The sequence below is a fragment of the Nerophis ophidion genome, linkage group LG03 (assembly GCF_033978795.1).
Source record: "Nerophis ophidion isolate RoL-2023_Sa linkage group LG03, RoL_Noph_v1.0, whole genome shotgun sequence".
Lineage (NCBI taxonomy): Eukaryota > Metazoa > Chordata > Actinopteri > Syngnathiformes > Syngnathidae > Nerophis > Nerophis ophidion.
The window spans coordinates 8,081,283-8,098,958 of NC_084613.1; the positions used below are offsets into that span (position 1 = coordinate 8,081,283).

General features: G+C 41.2%; 1 protein-coding gene across 3 annotated transcripts in view; it reads right to left on the reverse strand.

Moving 5' to 3' along the window:
• syne1b (spectrin repeat containing, nuclear envelope 1b) overlaps window positions 1-17,676 on the reverse strand; it is a 346,051-nt gene that overhangs the window by 88,006 nt on the left and 240,369 nt on the right. For all 3 annotated transcript variants that reach the window (XM_061894156.1, XM_061894155.1, XM_061894154.1), the window contains 7 exons: window positions 17,080-17,276; window positions 13,964-14,096; window positions 10,619-10,801; window positions 10,401-10,550; window positions 10,166-10,342; window positions 5,875-6,030; window positions 5,655-5,810 (listed from right to left, as the gene is read on the reverse strand). In XM_061894156.1, the coding sequence (XP_061750140.1) occupies window positions 5,655-5,810; window positions 5,875-6,030; window positions 10,166-10,342; window positions 10,401-10,550; window positions 10,619-10,801; window positions 13,964-14,096; window positions 17,080-17,276 (1,152 nt within the window). The remainder of the gene's footprint in view (window positions 1-5,654; window positions 5,811-5,874; window positions 6,031-10,165; window positions 10,343-10,400; window positions 10,551-10,618; window positions 10,802-13,963; window positions 14,097-17,079; window positions 17,277-17,676) is intronic.

Genomic DNA, 17,676 nt, shown 5'->3' on the forward strand with positions numbered 1-17,676 from the left:
TACTAATTCAACATTTCTCGACCGATTTTAAAATTTGTAACACCAACCATTTCAGCTCATTCAAGTTTTTTACCTTTTTTAAAAAAAATCCTGCTTTTCCCGAGATTCCCCAATTTTGGGGAAATTCCTATTTAAATCAATGGGACATTCTTCAAAGTTCTAAAATTCCCACATTTTTCATCCGACTCAAACTATTCCAACATCTAAATAATAATATGCTCTACTTCAACAATTCTACAAAAAAATTCCAGGATTTCAGTTCAACTTCAGCATTCGACCATTCACACGCCATTCCTTCAGGAATTGCCTCATCTAGATCATATATATAATTTATATTTGTTTATTTAGTTTTTGTGCGCTAACTTTCTGAGAATCTTATTTTGTTAGCGCAGGGAGGATTGAGCAGAACTCTTATTGTGCAGACAGGAACTGTGCAGTCAGTCTTTAGAGTTCTGACAGCAGGTATGGCGCTAGAGTATGTTGAAATAAAAAAGTGTTTCTGGCCTTCCTGTCGGTCGTTTTTTCTTAACTATGATCTGGCAGCAGCCAGCATCATCTCACAAGTCCCTCGGGTGCCGTGAATGTCCCTAATTAAGAATGTTCTGCAGCTTTGAGCTGTAATCTGACCCCCTTAACATGCTTCAAAACTCACCAAATTTGACACACACATCAGGACTGGCGAACATTGCGATTTAATCAAAAAACCTAACCCCAAAACTCAAAATTGCGTTCTAGCGCCCCCTAGGAATAAAACACAGGCAAAACTGCTCCTAGGAAGAAAACACAGACAACACTGCCAGTAACTTCCAGTAGGAATGTCGTAGAGACATGAAACAAAAACCTCTATGTAGGTCTCACTTAGACCTAAATTTCATACACTGACATCCTTCAGCAAAAATCAACAGGAAGTTTGCAATTCCCCCTTCACAACAAAAGTTTTGTAAAAACACTCAACTTTGCCTCTTTGAGCTGTAATTTCACCCCCTTAACATGCTTCAAAACACACCAAATTTGACACACACATCAGGAATGGCGAACATTGCGATTTAATCAAAAAACCTAACCCCAAAACTCAAAATTGCGTTCTAGCGCCCCCTAGGAATAAAACACAGGCAAAACTGCTCCTAGGAAGAAAACACAGACAACACTGCCAGTAACTTCCAGTAGGAATGTCGTAGAGACATGAAACAAAAACCTCTATGTAGGTCTCACTTAGACCTAAATTTCATACACTGACATCCTTCAGCAAAAATCAACAGGAAGTTTGCAATTCCCCCTTCACAACAAAAGTTTTGTAAAAACACTCAACTTTGCCTCTTTGAGCTGTAATTTCACCCCCTTAACATGCTTCAAAACACACCAAATTTGACACACACATCAGGAATGGCGAACATTGCGGTTTAATCAAAAAAAACCTAACCCCAAAACTAAAAATTGCGTTCTAGCGCCCCCTAGGAATAAAACACAGACAAAACTGCTCCTAGGAAGAAAACACAGACAACACTGCCAGCAACTTCCAGTAAGAATGTCGTAGAGACACGAAACAAAAACCTCTATGTAGGTCTCACTTAGACCTAGATTTCATACACTGACATCCTTCAGCAAAAATCAACAGGAAGTTTGCAATTTCCCCTTCACAACAAAAGTTTTGTAAAAACACTCACCTTTGCCTCTTTGAGCTGTAATTTGACCCCCTTAACATGCTTCAAAACTCATCAAACTGGACACACACATCAGGACTGGCAAAAATCGCGATCTAATCAAAAAACCTAACCCCAAAACTCAAAATTGCGTTCTAGCGCCCCCTATGAATAAAACACAGACAAAACTGCTCCTAGAAAGAAAACACAGACAACACTGCCAGTGACTTCCAGTAGGAATGTCTTAGAGACATGAAATAAAAACCTCTATGTAGGTCTCACTTAGACCTAGATTTCATACGCTGACATCGTTCAGCAAAAATCAACAAGAAGTTTGCAATTCCCCCTTCAAAACAAAAGTTTTGTAAAAACACTCACCTTTGCCTCTTTGAGCTGTAATTTGACACCCTTAACATGCTTCAAAACTCACCAAATTTGACACACACATCAGGACTGGCGAACATTGCGATTTAATAAAAAAAAACCTAACCCCAAAACGAAAAATTGCGTTCTAGCTCCCCCTAGGAATAAAACAGACAAAACTGCTCCTTGGAAGAAAACACAGACAACACTGCCAGTAACTTCCAGTAGGAATGTCGTAGAGACATGAAACAAAAACCTCTATGTAGGTCTCACTTAGACCTAGATTTCATACACTGACATTGTTCAGCAAAAATCAACAGGAAGTTTGCAATTCCCCCTTCAAAATAAAAGTTTTGTCAAAACACTCACCTTTGCCTCTTTGAGCTGTAATTTGACCCCCTTAACATGCTTCAAAACTCATCAAACTAGACACACACATCAGGACTGGCGAAAATTGCGAACTAATCAAAAAATCTAACCCCAAACTAAAAATTGCGCTCTAGCGCCCCCTAGGAATAAAACACAGACAAAACTGCTCCTAGGAAGAAAACACATACAACACTGCCAGTAACTTCCAGTAGGAATGTCGTACAGACATGAAACAAAAACCTCTATGTAGGTCTCACTTAGACCTAGATTTCATACACTGACATCGTTCAGCAAAAATCAACAGGAAGTTTGCAATTCCCCCTTCAAAACAAAAGTTTTGTAAAAACACTCACCTTTGCCTCTTTGAGCTGTAATTTCACCCCCTTAACATGCTTCAAAACTCATCAAACTAGACACACACATCAGGACTGGCGAAAATTGCGATCTAATCAAAAAACCTAACCCCAAAACTCAAAATTGTGCTGTAGCGCCCCCTAGGAATAAAACACAGGCAAAACTGCTCCTAGGAAGAAAACACAGACAACACTGCCAGTAACTTCCAGTAGGAATGTCGTAGAGACACGAAACAAAAACCTCTATGTAGGTCTTACTTAGACCTAGATCTCATCCACTGACATACTTCAGCAAAAATCAACAGGAAGTTTGCAATTCCCCCTTCAAAACAAAAGTTTTGTCAAAACACTCACCTTTGCCTCTTTGAGCTGTAATTTGACCCCCTTAACATGCTTCAAAACTCATCAAACTAGACACACACATCAGGACTGGCGAAAATTGCGATCTAATCAAAAAACCTAACCCCAAAACTAAAAATTGCGCTGTAGAGCCCCCTAGGAATAAAACACAGACAAAACTGCTCCTAGGAAGAAAACACAGACAACACTGCCAGTAACTTCCAGTAGGAATGTCGTAGAGACATGAAACAAAAACCTCTATGTAGGTCTCACTTAGAACTAGATTTCATACACTGACATCGTTCAGTAAAAATCAACAGGAAGTTTGCAATTCCCCCTTCAAAAACAAAAGTTTTGTAAAAACACTCACCTTTGCCTCTTTGAGCTGTAATTTGACCCCCTTAACATGCTTCAAAACTCATCAAACTAGACACACACATCAGGACTGGCGAAAATTGCGATCTAATCAAAAAACCTAACCCCAAAACTAAAAATTGCGCTGTAGCGTCCCCTAGGAATAAAACACAGACAAAACTGTTCCTAGGAAGAAAACACAGACAACACTGCCAGTAACTTCCAGTAGGAATGTCGTAGAGACATGAAACAAAAACCTCTATGTAGGTCTCACTTAGACCTAGATTTCATACACTGACGTCGTTCAGCAAAAATCAACAGGAAGTTTGCAATTCCCCCTTCAAAACAAAAGTTTTGTAAAAACACTCACCTTTGCCTCTTTGAGCTGTAATTTGACCCCCTTAACATGCTTCAAAACTCATCAAACTAGACACACACATCAGGACTGGCGAAAATTGCGATTTAATCAAAAAACCTAACCCCAAAACTCAAAATTGTGCTGTAGCGCCCCCTAGGAATAAAACACAGGCAAAACTGCTCCTAGGAAGAAAACACAGACAACACTGCCAGTAACTTCCAGTAGGAATGTCGTAGAGACACGAAACAAAAACCTCTATGTAGGTCTTACTTAGACCTAGATCTCATCTACTGACATACTTTAGCAAAAATCAACAGGAAGTTTGCAATTCCCCCTTCAAAACAAAAGTTTTGTAAAAACACTCACCTTTGCCTCTTTGAGCTGTAATTTGACACCCTTAACATGCTTCAAAACTCATCAAACTAGACACACACATCAGGACTGGCGAAAATTGGGATCTAATCAAAAAACCTAACCTCAAACTCAAAATTGCGCTGTAGCGCCCCCTAGGAATAAAACACAGACAAAACTGCTCCTAGGAAGAAAACACAGACAACACTGCCAGTAACTTCCAGTAGGAATGTCGTAGAGACATGAAACAAAAACCTCTATGTAGGTCTCACTTAGACCTAGATTTCATACACTGACATCCTTCAGCAAAAATCAACAGGAAGTTTGCAATTCCCCCTTCAAAACAAAAGTTTTGTAAAAACACTCACCTTTGCCTCTTTGAGCTGTAATTTGACACCCTTAACATGCTTTAAAACTCATGAAACTAGACACACATCAGGACTGGCGAAAATCGTGATCTAATCAAAAAACCTAACCCTAAAACTCAAAATTGCGCTGTAGCGCCCCCTAGGAATAAAACACAGGCAAAACTGCTCCTAGGAAGAAAACACAGACAACACTGCCAGTAACTTCCAGTAGGAATGTCGTAGAGACATGAAACAAAAACCTCTATGTAGGTCTCACTTAGACCTACATTTCAAATATTGACAAGCCCCAGCAAAAATTAACAAGAAGTTTGCAATTCCCCCTTCAAAACAAAATTTTGTAAAAAACGGTCACCTTTTTTCAAACATTATCTCCACTGAGCGCGTTTGTGGTGTCGACTTCAAACTACCACAAAAGAGAGATTAACCCCTTCTGATTAAAAGTTGATGAAATAATTATAATTACTGCTACGGTTTTGATTTTATCAGCCTTCAAAGAACCGCTGCGCTGAAAACCATTTCAAAGACGGCCGCCGTGCGCAGACACAGTGAGGGAGACGTTTTTTTTTTCTTCTTTTTGTCCGTTGTGTCCTTGAGCCAAACACTTCACCCTTGCTCCTGATGGGTGGTGGTTAGGGCCTTGCATGGCAGCTCCCGCCATCAGTGTGTGAATGTGTGTGTGAATGGGTGAATGTGGGAATAGCGTCAAAGCGCTTTGGGTACCTTGAAGCTAGAAAAGCTCTATACAAGTATATAACTCTACAAGTATAACTGTCTTTAGAGTTTTGACGGCAGGTATGGCGCGAGAGTCTGTTGAAATAAAAAGTGTTTCTTGCCTTCCTGTCGGTCATTTTTTCTTAATAATGATCTGGCAGCAGCCAGCGTCATCTCACAATCAAGTGACGTCTTGGTGAAGATTGATGGCTAATATTTCGGTCTACTTTTTTAATGCCTGGCTGGCCATGGACTGACACACCCTCCGCCATCCACGTGATGGGCACCCCTGGTCTATAAGAACCGCTTGTCAGGCTGACCGGAAAAACTCAGATTCTGTTCTGCCTACAGGACTGCAAAACCTATTCGCTTGTCAATAAAGTAAGCTTTGTTCAGCGTTCACCCACCCTACTAGATAAACACCAAACTTTAAAAAAAGGGTGCATACAAGGTGGTCCAGGTTGGCCCAGGTGTGATTGACGCCCTGCAGTGTCTCCATGACAATAGCGCAAGCCTCATCGGTTTTGTTCTGGACCAGAGCACAGCCCTGCTCCTCCACTCGCTCCAGCTCCTTCTCTCGATCCCTCACCAGATCCTCCATTTCCTGAAAGGTTGAAGTTTTAAAAAGGGAATTATGGTTATGTTTTTGCATTGACCACAAAGGTTACCTGGCAGTCCTTGAGTGCGTTTTGGACCGACGTCAGGTCCTCGATCCTTTGCTTCCTCTTCAGTCGCTCCTCTTGGGTTCCCATCCAGGTCTTCAGGGCCTGAACATTACTCTCGTACTCCAACCACATCTGCAGGAGACCCTCCAGAAACTGAATCTGCAAGTGCACATAAGTTGTTAACACTGTATTTTTGTCAAGTTCAGGGTAGATGTATTTATATAGCACAGAGGTCGGCAACCCGCGGCTCTAGGGCCGCATTTGGCTCTTTAGTGGCTCTCTGGAGCTTTTTCAAAAATATATGAAAAATGGAAAAAAATGAGGGGAAAAAAAACACATTTTTTGTTTTAATTTGGTTTCTGTAGTAGGACAACCATGACACAAACCTCCCTAATTGTTATAAAGCACACTGTTTATATTAAACATGCTTCACTGATTCAAGTATTTGGCGGGCGCCGTTTTGTCCTACTAATTTTGGCGGTCCTTGAACTCACCGTAGTTTGTTTACATCAGGGGTCGGCAACCTTTACCACTCCAAGAGCCATTTTGACCCGATTCACAAAATAAAGAAAACACTGGGAGCCACAAAACTCTTTTGAAATTTAAAATGAAATTACACAGCGTACAAAGTTTATTTTTTGCTTTGTGCTATGTATAAACCAGGGGTCTCAGACACGCGGCCGCACCTCAATAGAAAAATGTAATATTAGTGCGGCCCGCGGGTTTTATTTAAAAGTCGCTTGACAACATCCCATTTGCCAACCATCTCAATTTCTCCGGGAGACTACCGAGTTTCAGAGCAACCATTCTCTCGACTGTCTGCTGGTTTTCACCCAAACAACAATAATACGGGCGGGCTATGATGACAATGCGTTTAGTGCCCTCTACAACCGAAACAAACAGCTTACCAGCCCATTCACATGTTGTATGAGGCTTCTGCTGACTCACATACTTGCTCAACAGCCATACAGGTCACACTGAGGGGTTGTGATATAAACAACTTAAACACTCTTACTAATATGCGCCACACTGTGAACCCACACCAAACAGGAATGACAAACACATTTCGGGAGAACATCTGCACCGTAACAACATAAACACAACAGAACAAATACCCAGAATCCCATGCATCCCTAACTATTCCGGGCTACATTATACACCCCCTGCGACCACCAACCCTCTCATCTCCTCCGTGCGTCTTTTGAGGTGGGCGAAGTTTGGGGGGGGTGTACAATGTAGCCCGGAAGAGATAGGGATGCATGGGATTTTGGGTATTTGTTCTGTTGTGTTACAGTGCGGATGTTCTCCCGGAATGTATTTGTCATTCTGGGACGGCGTGGCGCAGTGGGAGAGTGACCGTGCGCAACCCGAGGGTCACTGGTTCAAATCCCACCTAGTACCAACCTTGTCACGTCCGTTGTGTCCTGAGCAAGACACTTCACCCTTGCTCCTGATGGGTGCTGGTTGGCGCCTTGCATGGCAGCTCCCTCCATCAGTGTGTGAATGTGTGTGTGAATGGGTAAATGTGGAAGTAGTGTCAAAGCGCTTTGAGTACCTTGAAGGTAGAAAAGCGCTATACAAGTACAACCCATTTATTCCTGTTTGGTGTGGGTTCACGGTGTGGCGCATATTAGTAAGAGTGTTAAACTTGTTTATGCGGCCATCCTCTGTGTGACCTGTATGGCTGTTGAACAAGTATGCCTTGCAGTCACTTACGCGCGATAGCAGCGGCGGCACGCTACATGTGACCGGCCGGCATGCACATAGATAGCATGGTGTAAAAGCAGACACGACAATTTTTTTTTTTTTCCAAGATGGCGCTGCTGTAGTGGCTGCTGTTGGCAAGAGCTCTGTGCTCTTGTGTCATCCTTTTGTGTTTCCCTCTTGTTTTCATGTGTTATTATATTTTCTTGCCTTTTGGTCCGGGACCCTTTGGGACTGTGTGACAAGGGGTGGCACTTTCGTGACCTCTGTGGTGACTTCTGGATCTGCCTCCCGGGAGCCTTTTGGCCATGGAGACCAGCTGCTGGGTGTCTGCCACACCGGAGTCTGTTTGGAGGGACTGGAGGAGATGCGGATGAGGGGACAGGGCTGCGGAGCTAGCACTGAGCGCTGGGACGGAGAGGCTTTGCGGTGTCTTGGCTGGGTGTCGGACACCTCAGTGACCTTGGACGTATCCTCGCTCATCCATGCCGACTGGACACTGGCCGAGAGTGGAGTCTGCTGTCTTGGTTGCTTTGTTGGGTCTGCTCCTGTTTCTGGCCATGCTCCCTCCACTCCAGCGGACGATGGCGTGGAACACCGCAGAGGCCACCACAGTGGATATGTTTCTTTTACTTTTTTATTCATAGCTGTATGTAGAAGTGTCTGGTTGCATCTGCTGCTTTAATGTCTTTAATGTCCTCTGTGTTCTTTGATGTTTGATGTTTCCCTCTTACACACACGTAAGAGGGATGTGTACTATGGCTATGAGTTATTTTTTTCCCTTTGCCTCAGTCTGCACCCCCTCTCCATGCCCCAGGCTAAGACTGATTTTTTAAATTTTATTTTAATCATCTTTTGTTTCTCCCATTTCATCATTTTTGTAAGGGGCGCTGGAAGCCGGCAGACCCGTCAGCGATCCTGTTCTGTCTCCCTGTAATGTTTGTCTGATCTTGAATGGGATTGTGCTGAAAATTTTAATTTTCCTGAAGGAACTTTCCTGACGGAATAAATAAAGTACTATCCATCTATCTATCTATCTATCTATCTATCTATCTAATTTCAAGAAGACGCTTAAGGCATGGCCATCACGAAACGTCCTCAATTCTGTTGTCCGGGTAAAAGTCGGGGAATATTATCCCCGGCAGATTTCTGGGAGAGTCCCTGAAATCTGGAAATATCGGAGGGTCTGTAAGTGTCCAGGTGAGCCACATCAGAGTGATCAAAGAGCCGCATGTGGCTCCGGAGCTGCGGGTTACCAACCCCTGGACTAGAAGTATAAGATTTCATGGGATTTATCGATTAGGAGTGACAGATTGTTTGGCAACAATTTTTTTGTGGACATGTTCCATAAATATTGATGTTAAAGATTTCTTTTTTTGTGAAGAAATGTTTTGAATGAAGTTGATGAATCCAGATGGATCTCTATTACAATCCCCAAAGAGGGCACTTTAAGTTGATGATTACTTCTATGTGTAGAAATCTTTATTTATAATTGAATCACTTGTTTATTTTTCAACAAGTTTTTAGTTATTTTTATATCTTTTTTTTACAAACAGTTCAGGAAAGACCACTACAAATGAGCAATATTTTGCACTGTTATACAATGTAATAAATCAGAAACTGATGACATAGTGCTGTATTTTACTTCTGTATCTCTTTTTTTTCCACCAAAAATGCTTTGCTCTCATTAGGGGGTACTTGAATTAAAAAAATGTTCACAGGGGGTACATCACTGAAAAAAGGTTGAGAACCACTGTGATACATCACTAATCTTTAGAACTTTGTGGTAGAAAAATCCTGTTCGTGACGCCAATTTTATGTGGTAGAAAAGTCCGAATCTTAAACGGGAAAAATAGAGAGTTTGTTACAACAGTTTTATTTACTCATAATCAGATGATACAAAGTTGAATTGAATCGATATGATTACAGACAGTGTCTCATCAGACGAAAGATGGTGCCTCTCATGAAGGAATTAAGAAAGAGCGCACACCAGGCTTGGTCTTCCCTTCTTATTTATACGCTCCCTGATGGCCTGATTGTTTGGTAAAGGTATAGCATGTTCTATATGTTATAGTTATTTGAATGACTCTTACCATAATATGTTAGGTTAACATACCAGGCACCTTCTCATATAACGTACACTTATTCAGCCTGTTGTTCACTATTCTTTATTTATTTTAAATTGCCTTTCAAATGTCTATTCTTGGTGTTGGGTTTTATCAAATAAATTTCCCCCAAAAACGCGACTTATACTCCAGTGCGACTTATATATGCTTTTTTCCTTCTTTATTATGGATTTTCGGCAGGTGCGACTTATACTCCAGAACAACTTTTACTCCGAAAAATACAGTAATGTTTGTCTGCTCTTGAATGGGATTTTGCTGAAAATGTTAAAAATCCCCTCAGGGATTATCAAAGTATTTCTGATTCTGATTCTGATAAGCGCAACAAAAACTGCTCCGTACATAAGGCTCATTGTCGATTTAAAAAAAAAAAAGAAAGGATTTGAAGTGCGCCTTATAGTCCAAAAAATAGGGTAAGTGTAAACCACTTTATCGAGTATTTTTGATAACATTTTTTCTGTCCTCACCCGCTCATTGATGCGGCCTTGCAGGATCTGCCAGCGTCGATTCATGACTCCGAGGCGCTCGGCGAAGTCCGTCTTATCGCTGCGCTTGCTCTCCACGTCGTGGCCGCCGAGGTGCAGCACGGACTGGTTGACAAAGTCCACCGTCAGCTGCTTGCATGTCAAATCCACTCTGATGCCCTGAGAGGAGAGAAGTTACCCTCATGCCGAGTGAAAGTTGCAGAAGACCACGGCCCACCTTGTATTTCTGCAAGTAGTCCTGGATCACGTGCGCTCCCACCGCACTCTTTAGGTTCTCTTCGTCCTCCTCGATGACGCTCTCCATCAGCGACATCCAGTTAAAGAGCTCGGAGATGGCGTGACGTGAGGCCAGCTTTTCCATTTGGATCTGAGGAACACGCCGGAGTCGTCGGACACGGTTTTTAAGAGGAGAAACCGCACCAGGTGGTGTCCTACCTGGTGCAGCTTCTCTTGCACCACCGGGATGCGCGTGAAGAGCTCACTCCACTGATTGTCCATGCGAGCCATGTCGGACCGCAGAGCCACCGTGTCGACCTTCTTCAGCCTCAGCAGCTGGTTGCCCTCGGAAACCACCGAGCTCTTCAGGCTGGTTTTGCTCTCAGCTTCCTTGGAAAACTCCTGCCACGGAAAAGATTTAAACAGGATTTTTTTTAGCGATGTCCTAACAGTAATGTGTGCTTACAGTGTCCACAAGTGTTAGCATTCTAATATTAGCACGCTGGCTTTTTATTTGTTTTTGCGAATTTTGCATGTTTACACCTCAGCGTCAAATATTGTTACCTGACGAATGACACCTGTTACCATGGTAATGTTGGTATTCTGTCTTTTTTTAAGCTACTTTTGTAGGTATACACCTCAATCCAAAGTCCAAAGTCGGGACCCGGGGTGGACCACTCATCTGTGCATCAGTTGGGGACGTCTCTGCGCTGCTGACCTGTCTCCACTCAAGATAATCTCCTGCTGGCCCCACTATGGACTGGACTCTCACTATTATGTTAGATCCACTATGGACTGGACTCTCACTATTATGTTGGATCCACTATGGACTGGACTCTCACTATTATGTTAGATCCACTGTAGACTAGACTCTCACTATTATGTTAGATCCACTATGGACAGGACTCTCACTTTTTGTGTTAGATCCACTATGGACTGGACTCTTACTATTATGTTAGATCCATTATGGACTGGACTCTCACTATTATGTTAGATCCACTATGGACTGGACTCTCACTATTATGTTAGATCCACTATGGATTGGACTCTCACACTATTATGTTAGATCCACTATGGACTGGACTCTCACACTATTATGTTAGATCCACTATGGACTGGACTCTCACACTATTATGTTAGATCCACTATGGACTGGTCTCTCACACTATTATGTTAGATCCACTATGGACTGGACTCTCACACTATTATGTTAGATCCACTATGGACTGGACGCTCACACTATTATGTTAAATCCACTATGTACTAGACTCTCACACTGTTATGTTATATCCACAATGGACTGGACTCTCACTATTATGTTAGATCCACTATGGACTGGACTCTCACACTATTATGTTAGATCCACTATGGACTGGACTCTCACACTATTATGTTAGATCCACTATGGACTGGTCTCTCACACTATTATGTTAGATCCACTATGGACTGGTCTATCACACTATTATGTTAGATCCACTATGGACTGGACTCTCACTATTATGTTAGATCCACTATGGACTGGTCTCTCAAACTATTATGTTAGATCCACTATGGACTGGTCTCTCACACTATTATGTTAGATCCACTATGGATCTATGGTCTATCACACTATTATGTTAGATCCACTATGAACTGGACTCTCACACTATTATGTTCGATCCACTATGGACTGGACTCTCACACTATTATGTTAGATCCACTATGGACTGGACTCTCACACTATTATGTTAGATCCACTATGGACTGGTCTCTCACACTATTATGTTAGATCCACTATGGACTGGACGCTCACACTATTATGTTAAATCCACTATGTACTAGACTCTCACACTGTTATGTTATATCCACAATGGACTGGACTCTCACTATTATGTTAGATCCACTATGGACTGGACTCTCACACTATTATGTTAGATCCACTATGGACTGGACTCTCACACTATTATGTTAGATCCACTATGGACTGGTCTCTCACACTATTATGTTAGATCCACTATGGACTGGTCTATCACACTATTATGTTAGATCCACTATGGACTGGACTCTCACTATTATGTTAGATCCACTATGGACTGGTCTCTCAAACTATTATGTTAGATCCACTATGGACTGGTCTCTCACACTATTATGTTAGATCCACTATGGATCTATGGTCTATCACACTATTATGTTAGAACACTATGAACTGGACTCTCACACTATTATGTTCGATCCACTATGGACTGGACTCTCACACTATTATGTTAGATCCACTATGGACTGGACTCTCACACTATTATGTTAGATCCACTATGGACTGGACTCTCACTATTATGTTGGATCCACTATGGATTGGACTCTCACACTATTATGTTAGATCCACTATGGACTGGACTCTCACACTATTATGTTAGATCCACTATGGACTGGACTCTCACACTATTATGTTAGATCCACTATGGACTGGACTCTCTCACTATTATGTTAGATCCACTATGGACTGGTCTCTCACTATTATGTTAGATCCACTATGGACTGGTCTCTCACACTATTATGTTAGATTCACTATGGACTGGACTCTCACACTATTATGTTAGATCCACTATGGACTGGTCTCTCACTATTATGTTAGATCCACTATGGACTGGACTCTCACACTATTAAATTAGATCAACTATGGACTGGACTCTCTCACTATTAAGTTAGATCAACTATGGACTGGACTCTCTCACTATTATGTTAGATCCACTATGGACTGGACTCTCACACTATTAAGTTAGATCCACTATGGACTGGACTCTCACACTATTAAGTTAGATCAACTATGGACTGGACTCTCTCACTATTATGTTAGATCCACTATGGACTGGACTCTCACACTATTATGTCAGATCCACTATGGACTGGTCTCTCACACTATTATGTTAGATCCACTATGGACTGGTCTCTCACACTATTATGTTAGATCCACTATGGACTGGACTCTCACACTATTATGTTAGATCCAATCGATGTCCATTGCACCGTTTGCCCGTTGTCATAGTTTTGATGCCATGATTGACAATCTACAAAGTAAATAGTCGTGAAAATAAAGAAAACATGTTTTATACTCTAGTTTCTTCAAAATAGCCACTCTTTGCTCTGACTAAGGCTTTGCACACTCTTGGCATTCTCTCCATGAGCTTCAAGAGGTAGTAGTCTGACATGTTTTTTCACGTCGCAGGTGTCATAGTTTTGATGCCTTCAGTGACAATCTAAAAGACGTTATGTTGTAGTCATAAAAATAAAGAAAATGCATTGAAACGAGAAAGTGTTTCCAAACTTTTGGCCTGTACTGTAGATTACGTCGCTAAGCTATTGTTGCTAACGTATGTGTCCTCCAGTCTTTCTACTTAATGTTAGATTTTTATTTGTGAAATATGACATCTATTACGTCAGAAAAGTGCACAGTTAGTATGTCAACAAAGGATCAAGTACATAATAGTACTTTCTGTCAGCTCATTAGCATGAAATCTACACTTTGAACATGTCTAAATTCCAGCATCAAGGCTAACACACGTCTAAAGTGGTCATTTGTGTCCTCACCAGAAAAGCAGAAAGGTGGTCTCGGACTGTTTCCAACTCCTGTGGGACCAGGACCGCCTGTGTGTTCCAGAACTCCAGACGCTCCAGAGCAGATTGCAGCCATTGGCTGAGCTCCGCAAACTGCCTCTGGTAGCTGAAGAAGAAGTAAAATCATGGACTATTTGGTGTAAAGGGGTCATGGTTGTACGATATACTAATAAAGTACCCCGATACTAATTGATTGAAATGGGTACTATTCAGCCTTTGAAAAGTACCGCTTTCGTTCTTGCATCTGCGGCGGTGACGACAGAGCAAGATGTTGAGTGTGTCAAAACACACACACACAGTGCATGCAAGCAGTAACATTTTGGAGAGGAAGAAGGGCCAAAAACGACAATCGTACTGGTTAATAAAGAGTGTGGTGAAGTACAATGTGAAGGTATTTGGACTTCAAACATAACAATAAAAACGACAATTCTACTGGTTAATAAAGAGGGTGGTGAAGTCCAATATGAAGGTATTTGGACTTCAAAACTAACAATAAAAATGACAATTCTACTGGTTAATAAAGAGGGTGGTGAAGTCCAATATGAAGGTATTTGGACTTCAAAACTAACAATAAAAACAACAATTCTACTAGTTAATAAAGAGGGTGGTGAAGTACAATATGAAGGTATTTGGACTTCAAACATAACAATAAAAACGACAATTCTACTAGTTAATAAAGAGGGTGCGTGAAGTCCAAGATGGAGTTATTTGGACTTCAAAACTAAAAATGAAAATGACAACTTTACTGGTTAATAAAGAGGGTGGTGAAGTACAATATGGAGGTATTTGGACTTCACAATACCAATAAAAACAACAATTCTACTAGTTAATAAAGAGGGTGGTGAAGTACAATATGAAGGTATTATGACTTCAAAACTAACAATAAAAAACGACAATTTTACTGGTTAATAAAGAGGGTGGTGAAGTCCAATACGGAGGTATTTGGACTATGAAATAACAATAAAAACGACAATTCTACTGGATAATAAAGAGGGTGCGTGAAGTCCAATATGAAGGTATTATGACTTCAAAACTAACAATAAAAACTACAATTCTACTAGTTAATAAAGAGGTTGGTGACGTACAATATGAAGGTATTATGACTTCAAAACTAACAATAAAAACGACAATTCTACTGGTTAATAAAGAGGGTGGTGAAGTCCAATATGAAGGTATTTGGACTTCAAAACTAACAATAAAAATGACAATTCTACTAGTTAATAAAGAGGGTGGTGAAGTCCAATATGAAGGTATTATGACTTCAAAACTAACAATAAAAACGACAATTCTACTAGTTAATAAAGAGGGTGGTGACGTACAATGAGGAGGTAGTTAGACTTCAAAACTAACAATGAAAACTACAATTTTACTGGATAATAAAGAGGATGCGTGTAGTCCAATACGGAGTTATTTGGACTTCAAAATAACAATAAAAACAACAATTCCACTGGTTAATAAAGAGGGTGCGTGAAGTCCAATATGAAGGTATTATGACTTCAAAACTAACAATAACTACAACAATTCTACTAGTTAATAAAGAGGGTGGTGACGTACAATATGAAGGTATTTGGACTTCAAAACTAACAATAAAAACGACAATTCTACTAGTTAATAAAGAGGGTGGTGACGTACAATATGAAGGTATTATGACTTCAAAACTAACAATAAAAACGACAATTCTACTAGTTAATAAAGAGGGTGGTGACGTACAATATGAAGGTATTATGACTTCAAAACTAACAATAAAAACGACAATTCTACTGGTTAATAAAGAGGGTGAAGAACACTATGAAGGTATTATGACTTCAAAACTAACAATAAAAATGACAATTGTACTGTAACTAAAGAGTGTGGTGAAGTCCAATATAAAAGTTATTACCATATTTGACCATTAACCATGAATTGATTTAAGTGGACCCCGATTTAAACAAGTTGAAAAACTTATTGGGGTGTTACCATTTAGTGGTCAATTGTACGGAATATGTACTGTACTGTGCAATCTACTAATAAAAGTTTCAATCAATCAATCAAAGGTATTTGGACTTCAAAACTAACAATAAAAACGACAATTCTACTGGTTAATAAAGAGGGCGGTGAAGTACAATATGGTGGTATTTGGACTTCAAAACTAACGGTAAAGGTGACTTTTTTTAACAAGGAAGTGCCGAGCTTCAAGTGTTGCTTTAAAACACACCTCGCCAAACGTGGCGATTAGTATTAGCACGTTTGCTTTAAACTTAAGTAAACATTGAAATAATGACCATCTGCACAAGGAGTTTAGATGTAATAATGTAGTTGCTACACCTGTCCTGATGTTCTGCTCCGGTGCAGACTGTACTCAAGGAGCACAGGGCAGACGTTCCCTTCAGGGTCGACGTTTTCGTCTGCTAAGCTCCGCTTGTGTGATGGACAAGTGTGACTGGCTGTCCAGAGTCGGGACCCAGGATGGACCGCTCGTCCAGAGTCGGGACCCAGGATGGAGCGCTTGCCTGTGTATCGGCTTGGGACATCCCTGCGCTGCTGATCCGCTTCCGCTTGGGATGGTTTCCTGCTGGCTCCGCTGTGAACGGGACTCTCGCTGCTGTGTTGGATCCGCTTTGGACTGGACTCTCGCGGCTGTGTTGGATCCATTATGGATTGAACTTTCACAATATCATGTTAGACCCGCTCGACATCCATTGCTTTCGTCCTCCCCAAGGTTCTCATAGTCATCATTGTCACCGACGTCCCACTGGGTGTGAGTTTTCCTTGGCCTAATGTGGGCCTACCGAGGATGTCGTAGTGGTTTGTGTTGTGGTTTGTGCAGCCCTTTGAGACACCAGTGATTTAGGGCTATGTAAGTAAACATTGATTGATTGATTGAATATGTTAATAAAGCTTTTTTTTAATTATTATATTCTAATCGAATTCTTGATTATGGAAAATTGCAAATTGGATGGAAGATGGAAGAATAGCTCAGCAAAAAAGAAAGACGAAAAGCTGGAAGTCTGGAGTAGGCACGGTGATCTAAAGTTCCTGTTTAATAATAAGAATTCTAAGTAACAAAGTATTGGAACAACCCTGGTCGAGAGTTTAGTGGTGGTCCTGACCTGGTCCAATGTTTGAGGATGGCCTCCAGGCGCTGCAGCTCCTTGTTGACCTTGTTGGTGTTGTCCAGCCAGCGTTCTCCCAGGACCGCCAGTTGACTCTCCAGAGCGGGACAGCAGACCGACTGCAGGAGGTGTTTTCCTTGGCCCAGGACCTGGTGCAGCTTGTGTTGGTGCTCTGTCAGCCTCCCCTTCAGACCCTTTGGAGGCAGTGGAGGAGGAGCTTCAGCCAGACACGCAGCCGTGATTTACCATCATTACAAACCCTGTTTCCATATGAGCTGGGAAATTGTGTTAGATGTAAATATAAACAGAATACAATGATTTGCAAATCCTTTTCAACCCATATTCAGTTGAATATGCTACAAAGACAACATATTTGATGTTCAAACTGATAAACATTTTTTTTTGCAAATAATCATTAACTTTAGAATTTGATGCCAGCAACACGTGACAAAGAAGTTGGGAAAGGTGGCAATAAATACTGATAAAGTTGAGGAATGCTCATCAAACACTTCTTTGGAACATCCCACAGGTGTGCAGGCTAATTAGGAACAGGTGGGTGCCATGGTTAGGTATATAAACCAGCTTACCCAAAAA